The sequence below is a fragment of the Larus michahellis genome, chromosome 1, assembly GCF_964199755.1.
Source record: "Larus michahellis chromosome 1, bLarMic1.1, whole genome shotgun sequence".
In the NCBI taxonomy this organism is placed as follows: Eukaryota; Metazoa; Chordata; class Aves; order Charadriiformes; family Laridae; genus Larus; species Larus michahellis.
Genome location: NC_133896.1, coordinates 116,149,729 through 116,163,184, shown reverse-complemented (window position 1 = coordinate 116,163,184; position 13,456 = coordinate 116,149,729). Strand labels below are relative to the sequence as shown.

Here is a 13,456-nt window from a genome sequence, read left to right as displayed (position 1 = left end):
AAAAAAAAAAAAAAAAAGAAGGCAGCCCCGCTCCTACCTTGCCCGCTACTGAGGAGCAATCCGAGCAGGTAGAGAGGCAGGAGGCTCATGTTCAGGAGCTGGCGCCGGCGGACAGTTCCAAGCCGGAGGTGCTGGAGCAGCCCAGGCAAAACCCCGCTGCCGTCCGCGCCGCGCCTCACCGCGCAGCCCCGCACCGCGCAGCGCCGCTCGCCCAGTGACCGCGCGCGCCTCCCGCCGCCGCACTATATCGGGGAGGCAGCGGCCGCCGCGCAGGAGGCGGGCACACGCCGGACCGCGCGGATCCCTCCGCGCCACACGCACGGCCGCACTACCGACGAGAGGCAGCGGTGGCACATTGATTCTTCCGCCGCTCTGAGAGGCGTCCGCCTGTTCGAAGCCTCACTGCTTCCATGCCCGCACGCCCGCCCGCCGGCCGGCAGCCCGCCCTCCCCGCCCAGCCCCGGGAGGCGTGAGGCAACTCCCCCGCCTCGCCACCACCGCGGCCCCTCGCCGTCGCCTGAGGGGAGGCAGAAAGGGAGAGGCGGCGGCGGCAGCTTGACGGAGAAGCCTACCGGGAAGCCCCGGTCTCCTGGGCAGGGAAAGCCGACGCGGGGGTGCGCCCAGGGGGCTCTGGCACCCCCAACGGCTGCCCGCGGGGCTTCTCTTAGGCGGCGGCGGGCGCCGCTTCGCGGCAGCGGCCGCCCCGCGCCCCCCCCGCTGCGGTGAGCGGAGCGGGGTGGAGGGGGCCGAGGCGGAGCGGGGGCGGCGCGGGGCCCGGCCGTTCCCCTGCTCCCTCCGCCTGCGGTAGCGCTGCGGCGCGGGTGGGTGGGGGGACAGCAGGAGCGCTGTGGGCCTCGCGTAGGGGTGCGTCTCCCAACTCATCATGTTGGGTTTATACCTATTCGTTTAGCTGTGTAAGAATTCACTTGGTTTGACTTTTGTTCTTAGTACAGAGGGGAAAAATACTTCTGCTATTTACAACTGTGTGAAATAAACCCGATAAAAAACAAATTGCTTACCTTTTTGATGCCTCAGTGCTGTCTCGCTGAGGATCTTGCTTTGTAAGGAGAAAGCCTGCCCTAATGTAAAGAGACCAGGTGGGATTTTGTCCAGCTTGACTTTGAAGAGGTAATTTTTCTTTGGTGTTAATTAAGCTATGGTCTCCAAAGCAGCTTCTATAAATTTGTCACCTTACCACCTGTATGATACATGGAAGGAGATAGAAGTGGATTTATATTAATGTGAAGCAGCAGTGATAGTAGTTAATAAAAGATTAATCCAAATTAACACATCCCTAATAATTTTTCCAACCCTTTTTTTGCCCTTTTCAAGAGGATTTGGGTTTTGGGCGGGAGGAGAGAGACAATAAGTCCCTTTGCAGAAAACTAATATAATAGACGATTCCATGATTCTAAATGACACGATCGGTATCTTCAACTTGACTCTTGCTGCAGAGTAGTCTTAGAAAATTAATGAAATATGGGAGGAAGAATTTTTGTAGTCAGATCTTGCTGGGATCAACATGCTACGTGATGAAACTGGAAGGCTTTCCTCAGAAGATGATCTTTTAGGACACTTGGGAACATGTAGAGAAAACGCTGGGAGAGGCGAGAGTGAGAGCTTTGTGCCATTGCTTTGTTAATCCAACCACATAAATCAGAACCTTATTCCTCAACGAAACACCACATGGCCCTGCTCTTGAAACTGAAGATTTTTGTAACCTAGTATAAAACAAAGAGATTAATTTTTATGTATATTTAAGTGGGCATGGAAGTGTTAATTCATCATAGGGTTTTGGAAATATAAAATATGGCAGCTTCAGCGAAGCCTTTTAGGTGAGAACTGGATTTATATTTAGGAGCCATTCTGCTCCTGAATGTCAGGAGAGAAGCCTAATTGCAGAAGCTTTTGGCTCTGCCTGTAAGTGCAGGTTCAGGAAAGCGCAACAAAAGGAAGCTTTTTGGTGAAGGAGTTTTCCCAGGTAAAAAAGTTCCATCAGTCCCAATAGCCCACTACAGAAACAGATACCATTAATATGATAGCAACTACAGAAAGATGATGAAAACAAATATTATATAAAAACCTTAAAGAAATGTAAAGCTTACAGGGCAAAAGAGCAATTAACCCTCATTATGAAGTGGCTAGGGTGCCAAATTTGTCAAGTTTATCTTTGGTTTTAATGTGTTTGGAGCATTACCATCCAGCCAAAGTGGCATAAATAGGGAAAATAAGAACACTATTAATAAATAAAACCAAATAACTTGTATGCATACCTTAACATCTATTATAGTCTGCTTTAAATAAGGGCCAAAAGTAATACAGAAGCACCTTGATCTGCACAGGTGCATAGGTGCAAGGACTGAAACCCATATACAGCAGACACCCCACCAAGACACAATACAAGAAGTAAGTAGGGAGTCTCTTGTCCCACAAGAGCTAAACATAATAGAAAGAATGCTACTATCCCAAGTTTACTTATTTTAAATCATAAATATGATGAGAATTCCACCAGTGTTAGGTCTGAATGGACAGTTCTTGCTCCTTTGAAATGGGTTGAGGATGCTTTGCTTCCAAACAGGATTCCTTGTCCCAAGAAGTCTGCCTAATTACTTGTCTGCAGCAGTGAACAGAGCTCACCATGTAGATTGCCCATGCCATATTTGGATTTGGAGAAATGTGGGTTTAGTCTAGCTTCTCAAGGAAAAGAGGAACACACTCTTCACGTCTCTGAAGCAGCGGAGTAAAATAACAAAAGGCAGATATAAATCTCAAAGATAATCACATTCTTGTAGTAGTACTACTGTAAAATACAGAGACCTGAGTGAAGGAGGAGGCAGCAGCTGGTTTGTCCATCGGTAGACATGTAGCTCCAAGAGCTCTGTCACATACACCACCCAAAAGGTATCTGCAAGGATCCTGAGACCATGCAGTGCAGGGATGGAGGGGAAGGGACAAAGCACATAAGTATGCAGGGTGTCGTTGTTTCTGCTGCGCATGGAACAACTCATTTGTTACAGAAGAAAGATCTGTAAAAAAAGTGTATCATAGTGAACCACAACAGTGTATCACACTGAGGTCATGCAAACGGAGATTAGAAAGATGCAGAAAAAGTGCTCAGCTTTTCTGCCATCCGTATCTATATGACTCTTGGTGTTTGTGACCATACATTAAATGAACCAAAAGATGAGCATTTCAGAGTGCTGTAAAACACTAATCAGTATCGGTAACAACACACCTGTAGTATTTGCCATTCTTTGACAAACAGCGTTCTTTAAAGATTGTGCTATTTACTGGGGGCGGGGGGAAGCCTGAAGTGGAGTTTAATGGCTGTACGTAGACTAGGGAATTAGAAAACTTGACTTCTGGGTAGTATCACATGCCTAGCAAACATGCTGGCAGAAAACAAACACATTTTCATGCTATGTACGTTTTAAAAATAGGTCCAGAAATAAACTACAATGAGCATCATCCCATATGAATGGCCAAGAGGTGCAATATCAAGAAGCATAGTAATCATTCTGCTGGGGCAGTCATTCCGAAGGTTGGGATATCAACTTTGATAGGTTCTCAAAGCAATTAAAATACAACTCCAGTGACTGAAAAGACTTGCTGGAAAAATCTCAAGGGAAACGAAGAGAAAATATTACCTAGTTTTGCATACATGTTTGATTAGTACCTTAGATCTTTTGGGATACCATTCTCAGAATCTAAGTGGATATATCTGTAAGTTTCCTGTCTTTTATCTGACACACGGTAGCCGCCAGCTTTCACAACCGTGCTGTCATATGCTGCTTTTCTCCTACAAAGTTTTACTACCTGTGAAGCTAGCAAAAAGACAGGAAGACTTGATTTTCCCCTGTGTTACTTACTTATTTTGCTCAGTGGGCTTGTTTATACAGTCACTTATCAGGTGGTATGAATGAAAGTGGCAAAATTAGGCTCTGGCAACAGAACCATTTTAAGCTATCGTCACTGCTCCTTAAGTCAGTTTACAAGAACTGAGGATCTCTAAACTTGCTGTGACTGAACTTGTTTGTCAAGAAGCATCTTCATAGTGTTTTTTCAAGGATTACTTTATTTTTAAATTGATTGATGATTGCATGTTCAATGCAAATGTAATTAAAAATGGAAACTTAAATCTTGGTGATGATTTCATAATGGATATTTATACTGAAATACATGTTTCCCTGTGGACACCCAAGTTGCCAAGAAATCCAGCTGGATTAGCTTACTTGTCTTACATAAACTGAAATGTTAAGGAAGCACCTTAAAATTAGCTGAGAATTTTGGGGCAACTTACAATAATGGCAAAGAAAGGAGAGAGAGACTGTATGTTTAGAAATAACTGGTGAAGAGTTGTAAGGAAATTGGCATGTCCTAGAGCAATTATAGAATGTTTTTTTTTTTTTTTTTTTTTTGTGACAGGAAAGGAGAAGAAAAGGAAAAGAGAAAGACAAACAAGGTTTTCCCTTCTTGCAAACCTAGTATGTTGTACTTGCAGGAAAATACCTTCTGCAGACCGGGTGATTTTCAGAGGTGCTCATGAACCAAATTGCTGATCATCTCCAAAGTGAGTAATTATCCCAAATAGGATGTTTTCCTATGAACACTGAAAACACAATTAAAGTGGCACTAAGATAAATTATACAACAGTGAACAACAGCATTATTGTGGTGAGGAAATGATGCACAATAAACAAAAGACAGTTTCATAAATGTTTGCACCACTATTATGTTTCAAGTTCTTAACATCTTACAGGGACTTTCACAAAGATCTAAAATTAGTATCATTTTGGATAAGCATTTTATGAGAGGGAGTCAAAAGCATTGTTTCCGCTCAGTTTCAAGTCACTTTAAATAAAGAACTCTCCTTCCTGTTAGAGAAACTTAAAACAGTCTTGAAATTATTCAGGTACTAAGAAGAGACTAATGGATTTTGTGTAGGGAGGATAATTTCCTGTATCATTTCTGTAACTGAATAATGACAAGGGCATGTGTAAAATAATTCTGTCCAGGTAAAGACGACTGCTTAATTTTTGAAGGTAGCAAGGTTGCTTGAAGTACAGTGTGCTAATTTGATTACAATATAAAACATTGTGCTGACAAAAGAAATCAATAAGCTGAATTTATATGTCTGAGGGAAGCATTGTACACTTCTGTGTCTAGTGCAGCAAAATTAGCATTTGAGAGATGAGACAAGGTAACTCGGCTGAACTCGAGAGACAGATTTTCCTATCTTCCAGGTTACGGCATTTGTAGACGTGTGACTCTATTCCTGTTCTCAGATCAGTCAATCAAAAAAACATGAACTCTCAAAAGTTATTATCCCATATGCTCTAAGCTTCAGATATTTGGGCAGGATTATGGACACATTGATTATTGCACCTGAGAATGAAACTGCCGATGCTGAGGTGCTCCAGCTGGCTCAAATACAACTGCCTACGTATTCAGCAACATGGCAGTTGTGTACTTTACCTCTTTTCTGCACTACTTATGAACACCCCCACCCGACATTTTTTTCATGCTAGCACCCTTCTTTCGTATTATTTAGCAGTGGTTTATTTCATACAATTTCCAGAGCAAAGATTCCTTTCTTTTTTTTTCTTTCTTTTTTCTTTTTTTTTTTCTAATCTGGGAATACTGTGCATGCTACCAAACAGTGTTTAATAAATTACATTTCCTTAGCTCATTGGAACTGCATCTTCTGTGACTGTGAAACTTGTTCCCTGAAGTGCTTTGGATCATGGTGAGTTTCTGAGATATTCAGAACAAAATGTAAATCACACTTATTCAGCCATCCATACTTTGATTAACAGCAAAGTCTAAAAACATACACAACCCCGGACCAAAGAAAGAAAAGCTATCTACAGAATGTAAAATTAGACATAAATTGAAACTTTAAAAGTCTATGGATACCTTTGGGTTGCAGTTGTGTATTCTGATGCTAAACATGCTGCACATTTTAAGTGCTGCCCAGATAAAATGCAGTATCTGGGGTTCAGAGCCATCCAACTAGCCTGATCCACATCACTGTCCTAGTTTTCACTGGAACTGGTTAATGGTTGATTTATATGTGATACAAGTGAGCAAGGAGGTATGATGGCTGATATGAGGGATTTCAACAGTCAGTGAAACCTTTATAGAGGACTTAGAAATAAGTCTTATTTATATACATAAATAAAATTGTAGGAAAGGGAACACATATAATTTTGAGGATATTGATTTCTTCAAGTGATAAAGGAACTGTGTCCACATCTCCAGACCTCAACATGGAGGAAAGGTCATGATGAAAGTGTTCAGCTGTGAATTCAGGAAGAGATTATCAACTAAACAATGGTGGAAAATTCAAAAGAATGTGGATTTTAACTCCAGACTTTTATAAAGGCACGTGATCTAGACCCCACAGTTTATATAAACACTTATCTTTTAACTTAATTTCAGCCCCACAACTTCAGAAGTTCTTATTCATGAAGAGACATCTGCTCCTTTACTGAGATATTCTGACCTCGTGACATCTTCTAGCATCTTGATACAGCAAGCAGTTTCAAAGCTTAGCCGTGTCGGTTACGCAACATTTTCTTTCATTAGTTTTACATTTTATGAGTTTTGAAAGGTAAGAGTGCTCACTCTGGTTTCTCTAGACACTGTATTATGAAAATAAACATCCTCCTATATCTTTTCTAAATGGGGTGATCCCAATTTATTCATTATCTCACCTGCTTTTCTTCCTGTCTTTGTAATATTTTTTTCATTATCTTTCAATGTCTGTTATAACTCTTAGTAAGGTAAGGAATTAAGCACAGTACTACAGATGAGATTGAACTCCTGATTTATAATGAATTATTTTTCCATGCATAGATACTGGTTTTTTTGATAGCAACTGCCTCAGTCACCTTTCAACTGACTTCAAAGACAGATTGCAATACCGCACATATCTTCCATTATTTAAAAAAAAAAAAAAGTCATTATAGAAAAATTTTAAACAAATTCCCAAGTTCCTTAAGTAGAACAGGCAACTCCTTTTTCATTGCTTTCTTGTTCAGATTTTCAATGTAAATAATGAATGCTTTCTAATAAATAACCATTTGAGTTGGCAAATGTCAGGTTGTTATGACATTTGTCTTAAAAAGAGTGGAAAATCTTGTATTGTAAAGCAAATGTATGTTATCCAAAGTACATAGATACATAAAATAGAATTTTGCTTTGGAGATACATAATTTTCTAGAGGTTTTTTTCAGCCATTCAAAATTATTTTTTTATACCCACATTAACAGTGTATGGTATATCAAGAACAATAGTTATGGAGCAGTAAATCTGGTAGGGCACTAAAAATTCTCTTGGCAAGGAAACACTCACTTGGAAAGATATTTAACTTAAAATAGGGAAGCAAGCAATCAACGGTACATAGATATGTTGGTGAGAATCATACTGAAATTCAATGTATCTAAAACAACAATGGTTGGGTTTGCAATGCATTTACTTATGCCGTTCTATGATTCATTTCTTCTGTATAGTTGTAGTTATCATTAAATAACAAGGAGTGAAAAATAAATTTTGAAAGAGAATTTTACACCATCTTTAACAGTTAAAATTTGAATGCATTTTTTTAATTACATGAATAATTAATTTAATGTCTTGGTTTGGGAGGGGTTGTATTTGTGAATTTTGTCACATGGGGAAACCTGTTCCATAGATCTACGTGTAAACTGAAAACTCAAGCTGAAAACTTGAGAAAAATCTAGCTGGGAAATAAACTTTAAAATATATGAAGGCCTAAATTTTCCTGACTGTTTTATGTGAGCAGACCTCAATCTTCTCAGGGCCTGACTGGCCCTGTGAAAGCATAAAGATCTCTTTCTACTGAAATACTTGTAAAATGAGGTCTGCAAAGATCTAGTGTTTTGCTTCCTGTTTTCAGGTACACATGATGTCTATGCATATATTCAGGCTCTTTAAACTTGGACTCTTCAACAGTGATAGCTTATTTATGCCCCAGAACAGCTGGAAGCACAGTAAATGAGATCAGCACTCAGAATTAAGATCAGGTCATGCTTCTGGAAATTTCTGCTGTGATTTAGACCCAGCATTTAACAATATATTTAAAATTGTAAGAAAACTCTCTTACAATTTCATAGGTGGAAGCCTCTGAGTTCTAGATACATTCCTTGAAAACAAAAAGAACATTTTAAAATATCACAATTGCCACGGATAAAGGATGATGCTGCAGAATATTTACGTTTCTGCAGAAGAAGCAAGATTGTCAGGGAAAACAAGCTAAGAAATCCTTTTTTGCAAAAACTGTGCCAATAACACTGATGAAATCATCAGTTGAGATTTTGACAAGCAAGAGAAATCAGTGTACTGTATATATTGCTGCGCTGACTTGTACGTATAAGAAAAAGAGAGGGCGGAGGGTTAGGAAGGATCAATATTAGTCAGAAGGAGAGTTAGAAGGGGTAAATTTTATATAAGGGATTCATAAAATTTTTTTTTTAAATTATTTTTCTTGAGGAGTTTCTATTTGTTCATTTAATTTAGCAACTCAGCAAAACATAACCAAAACCTGTAGAAAGACTTCAAAACTGTTTTGGGACTGGATTGTTCCCTCTACTAGCAGAAATATAGGGGATCAAGACCCATTGAAGGGATGTGGAAATAAAGAGTAGTGTCTTCATGGCATTTTCTGCTTTGGACCCAGGGTACTTACTGAAGTAAAAAATATTTTTTTACTTCGGACTATCCGTGTTGGCAGAGAAGATCATAAAGGATTGTACACAAAGTTTTCATCAAACTTTTCTTTGCAGAAGAAAGGAATTATAGCAGAGGCAAAGAAGACAACTCAGCACAGAAAAGTCTTGGGTGTCCTGGTGGGCACCAAGACGATCAGGAGCCAGCAATGAGCCCTCATGACAAAGAAGACCAGCAACCTCATGGGCTACATTATACAGAGTGTTTCCAGAAGATCAAGGAAGGTGATCTTTCCCTCTGCTCAGTCCTGGTGAGACATATTTGGAGTGCTGGGTCCAGTGCTGAGTTCCCCAGTACGAGAGAGACCGTAAGCAAGACAAGCACAGGGTCACAAGGATGATTAAGGGCTTGGAGCTTCTGATACATGAAGGGAGGCTGGGAGAGCTGGGAGTATTCAGCCTAGAACAGAGAAAGTTCAGATGGATTTTATCAGTGTGTAAAAATATGTGATGGAAAGAAGGCGGAGACGGACTCTTCTTATTGGTGCCCAGTGACAGGGCAAGAGACAATGGGCACAAACTGAAATACAGGAAACACCATTTAAAATTAAGATAAGTCTTTCACTTTGAGGATGGATTCCTAGAGAGGTTGAGTCTCCATCCTTGGAGATACTCAAAACCTGACTGGACACAGTCCTGGTAAGCCTGCTCTGGCTGACCCTGCTTGATCAGGGGTGTTGGACTAGAGGATCTCAAAAGATGCCTTCCTGCCTCAGCCCTTCTGTGATTCTGTGACTCTGTTATATGATTCCCAAGCTGCAAGAGAAAGAATTCTTTAAAACTTTCTGTAGTATTTTCATATCTCTTAGCATCCTGCTTTTCTCAGGAACCTTTCCTCTTATTGAGTGAATTCTATGATGCCACAGATAGCAGCCTTAGAGGGTATTAAGAGGTGTTTATGGTTTTTCATTTACGTTAATTGCTAACTAAATCTCCACTTGAAAATGTTGAAGAACAAGAAACATGAAAGTATTTCTTCCCCTTTTTCTTCTTAATAGCATCTTTCTTGTGAAATTACAAGCAGTTGTAAATAATGATCAGTATGAACTCTTGAGTTGCATTTTATATGTGTGATGAATTTAAATAATAACAGTAATTATTAATAAGCTCAAGGAAAACTGGCAATTTTTTTTTTTTTTAAAAAAAAGAACTGTTAAAGAAGAAAGAATGACTGATTCAGGCAAATCATGCTGTGTGTTAGGAATGTCACTTAAAAAAACAGTTACCCTTAACAGCTCAGGCTGTCTCTAGCTCCAGTAGTAAAATAATTTTGGGAGAGTCTTACGGAGATTTATGAGACATCAGAAACACTATCCAATATTTTTTGTTTGCTCTCATGAGATGGCTTTAACCAAAGTAACAGTTCAGACCATTTTTAGGGTCAGGGCAATCAGCCTTATCCTGTGTTATATGTGCTACTGCACAATAAAACTCTTCTCAGGGTGATTCTTTGATGAGGGCTGACAGATACAATCAGTTTTAACCCTTGATGTCCATATCTCAGTCCATTTTCTTTATTTCTATGCATTATTCTTCCATTTTTTCTTTTTTTATTTTTTGAATTTTATTTTAAAGCTCTTTAGATGTGCTGTTAAATGTTCTCTTGCTATTTTCCTTTAATAATTCCTATCATAATTTTGTTGCCTTAGCATCCTTTGATACCCATAAAAATATAATTTGCCTGCTATTTGTGATTGCAGTCCATGTTTGCTCTTTAGTTTTATAATTCTGCAGATCATGTTTTGGCCAGACTTTCACATTAGCTGGGTACTCAAAATATTTTTTCTGCCCCAAGTTATAATCCACAGCGCTAACATGGCTACTGAACTGGAGCATGCACTTTTAAAAAACTTTCTGATGGCCTGAGGATGCGAGAAGTATGTGCCTAGTCTCAGTTGTGAGAACAAACAGACAGCTCACTAAACTAACATGTATAGAAGATGGCTCAGTGATGCCTGGTACAGCTCTAGTTCATGTGTTGTGGTAGATCTGTAGCATAAGAAAACACAAAAAAGAATTCTAGAAATCTAAATTGGCCACAATATTATCATTTGTCAAGATATTTTAATAAATATTGCAACTATATTTGCCAAAATCTCATTAACAGTACTTAAGACTTGAAGACAAACTTTCTATTTCTCATATGTCATTTATTTAAACTGTCTCTAAAAATTGCAAAGCTGACATCCCATAATATATTTTACATTGGCACCAAACCTTTCCTGATTATTTTATTGCCCTTGCTTGCAGCATTTCTACTTGGGAGTCAGCTTGATGGAATTATTTTGAATTAATGTTTTAATTGTAGTCTAAATGGGATTTGAAAATATGGATCTGCATTTTTCTTTCTATGATCAAGAAAAACCTGTGGTGTCCAGTGTAATTTCAGTCTTTTTTCTTGTTCACTGCAAATAAGATTTGCAGAGCTAAGAGGATGCCTTTTCATAGATAACCCTTTCCACGAAAGTCAACAGAGAAGTCATTCTCTGAGGGCTCCTCAATCCTTAGAAGCCGTTTGAAGGAAAAGATAGGGAAAACGATGGAGATTTTGCTTTGGCTTTAACACCCAGAAGGCTTACAATAATGTGTTAATGAGACTCCTATGTAAAATGATGTATCCCCTTTTTGTCTGTGTACTGGTAATGCACTTATTTTCTTCTCATCTATACATTTTTTTCATTAAAAAAAAAAAAAAGGTGTGTGGGAAATTCCAAGCAGATACCCTATTTTTTTACTTTACTGTTGAAAACATTGCACTTCAACTGGTTAGATAAAAAGTTGTACATTTTTATAACTATACTACTTTAAATACCAAAATGATAGAATTTCTTAAACACTCCATTCCATGATCTATGCACACGCTGCATTCAAAAAGAGAAAATATACTAATCTAGAAAAGTGAGTATTTTCACAAAAATATGAAAGTAAACAGAGACTCAAGGTCTCTGGAAAATTAAGTTTTTATATATGTTCAGAACAGCTGCAATATTTTCGCTTAAGAGTCTACAATTCAAGCAAAGCGAGTATTTCATTTCCTTGCGTGTACTACTAGTTATATGCTGAGAGGCAAATGACTCTTAAATGACTGAATATAAGTACTTACTGTCTTAGTGTTTGAAAACCCTCACCTGGGAAGAGAGATACACTTCCCTGTGAAGACTAACAGATGTATGTGCTGATGTATGTGTATGTTCACACGTAGGAAAGAGGTACCCTTGAACAATTAAACAAGGAAACGTATTTTTCATTTGATTCTCATTGTTGTCAGCCCTTTTTATGAGTTTTATTCTTGGAATACAGAGTTCCATAATTTAGATCTGGTTCATCAGAAAGTTCCACTTCATGCATTTTTGATCATTTCTAACTTGGACAATGACGCCAGGATTTGGTTGGAATACAATTGCAAATCATGGAAGCAAAAAAACAATTAGGTTGCAAAGGACCTCTGGAGGTCATGTAGTCTTCCCTTTTCTGCTTAAAAAGGGATAATTTCAAAACTAAATTAGGTTACTCAGGGCTTTATGAAGGCTACAGAGGGACTGCTATTCTCCTGTGTAGCAAATACAAGATAGGCGTTTAATGGACTTGTAGTCTATTAAGTAGAGAATCAATGATGGCTGCTGTGCTCTGCATTAGGTGAAAAGCATTTTTGAAGTTTTTGTTGTTTTCTTTTTTCTTTTTAAATCTTATAGTTTTTAAACAGCAGTGAATTTAGAAACATCTAAAAACATTGGTGTAGGAACACTGGAATTGCCACAGCAGAACAGAAAATTTGTCCGGTTAGTTCTCTATTATTTATGCATTGGTGGCCAACTCAATGGATGTCTCAAAAAACCTCTAAACTAGCAATAGATAGTCTGGTATAAGTCTAATACTTTCCAAAAGCAATAGCTGATAATTGCAGATATTCTTGTCCACATGAAAGATTCATTCATTTTAAAAATCTCTTCAAGTTTTCATCTTTAGCAAAGCTTTATGGCAACTAGTTTGACAAAGTACTTTGTCAAGAAATTATTTTCTTTATTCATTCTGAATTTGTGTATGTCTTATTCTAACATATATAAATGGTATCATGGTATGATTTACACTGCCTTCCATCATAATACATATATTAAGCAATGCAAGGACAATATACTTTCTCTTGTCTGAAATTATCTGCAGCTGTAAATAGATCTATGAAAAATGAAATGTATGCTTAATGATAAAATAGTCAGATATAAACCAAACAGCACTATGTTAAGTAAGGCTGATTACTTAGAAGGTATCTGGGGGAGCAATAGTCTGAGAAACGGAACAACCAAGCACTTCAGAGTTCTGGTCAAAGAAATTGCAACCTTCTGTCTCTTTGACTGCTGTAAGAAAGGCTAGAATACAGATCAGTGTCCCCAATTTCAAATATCATAAGGTCAGATAGTCTGTTATAGTCTGTTTCTGATTTCATATACTATACCAGAAGGACACTGGGCACTGTATCTGCTGAAAAACAAAGAAAAAAGAAGCTCACAGGACCTCAGTGCATTTACATCCACATTCATAACCACAGAGAGAAATTCTTGAAGAATAAAGATATTTTACAGTAGCTTCAACTGGATCAAACTTGACATATTTGAGGTAATAGTATATTATTATCAGTCTGTTTCTATTTATTCTTTTCCCATAATTTTAAGTCTTAAACTTGATTTCTGTCTTCATCTGCATGTTTCTGATTCT

At 38.6% G+C, this 13,456-nt stretch overlaps 1 protein-coding gene across 1 annotated transcript in view; it reads right to left on the bottom strand.

The window, feature by feature from the left end:
- Positions 1 to 595, bottom strand: part of NCAM2 (neural cell adhesion molecule 2) — a 301,713-nt gene extending 301,118 nt beyond the window's left edge. Inside the window, exon 1 of the mRNA XM_074599962.1 lies at positions 38 to 595. Coding sequence (XP_074456063.1) covers positions 38 to 89 — 52 coding nt within the window. The 5' untranslated portion in view covers positions 90 to 595. The remainder of the gene's footprint in view (positions 1 to 37) is intronic.
- Positions 596 to 13,456: the final 12,861 nt, after the last annotated feature.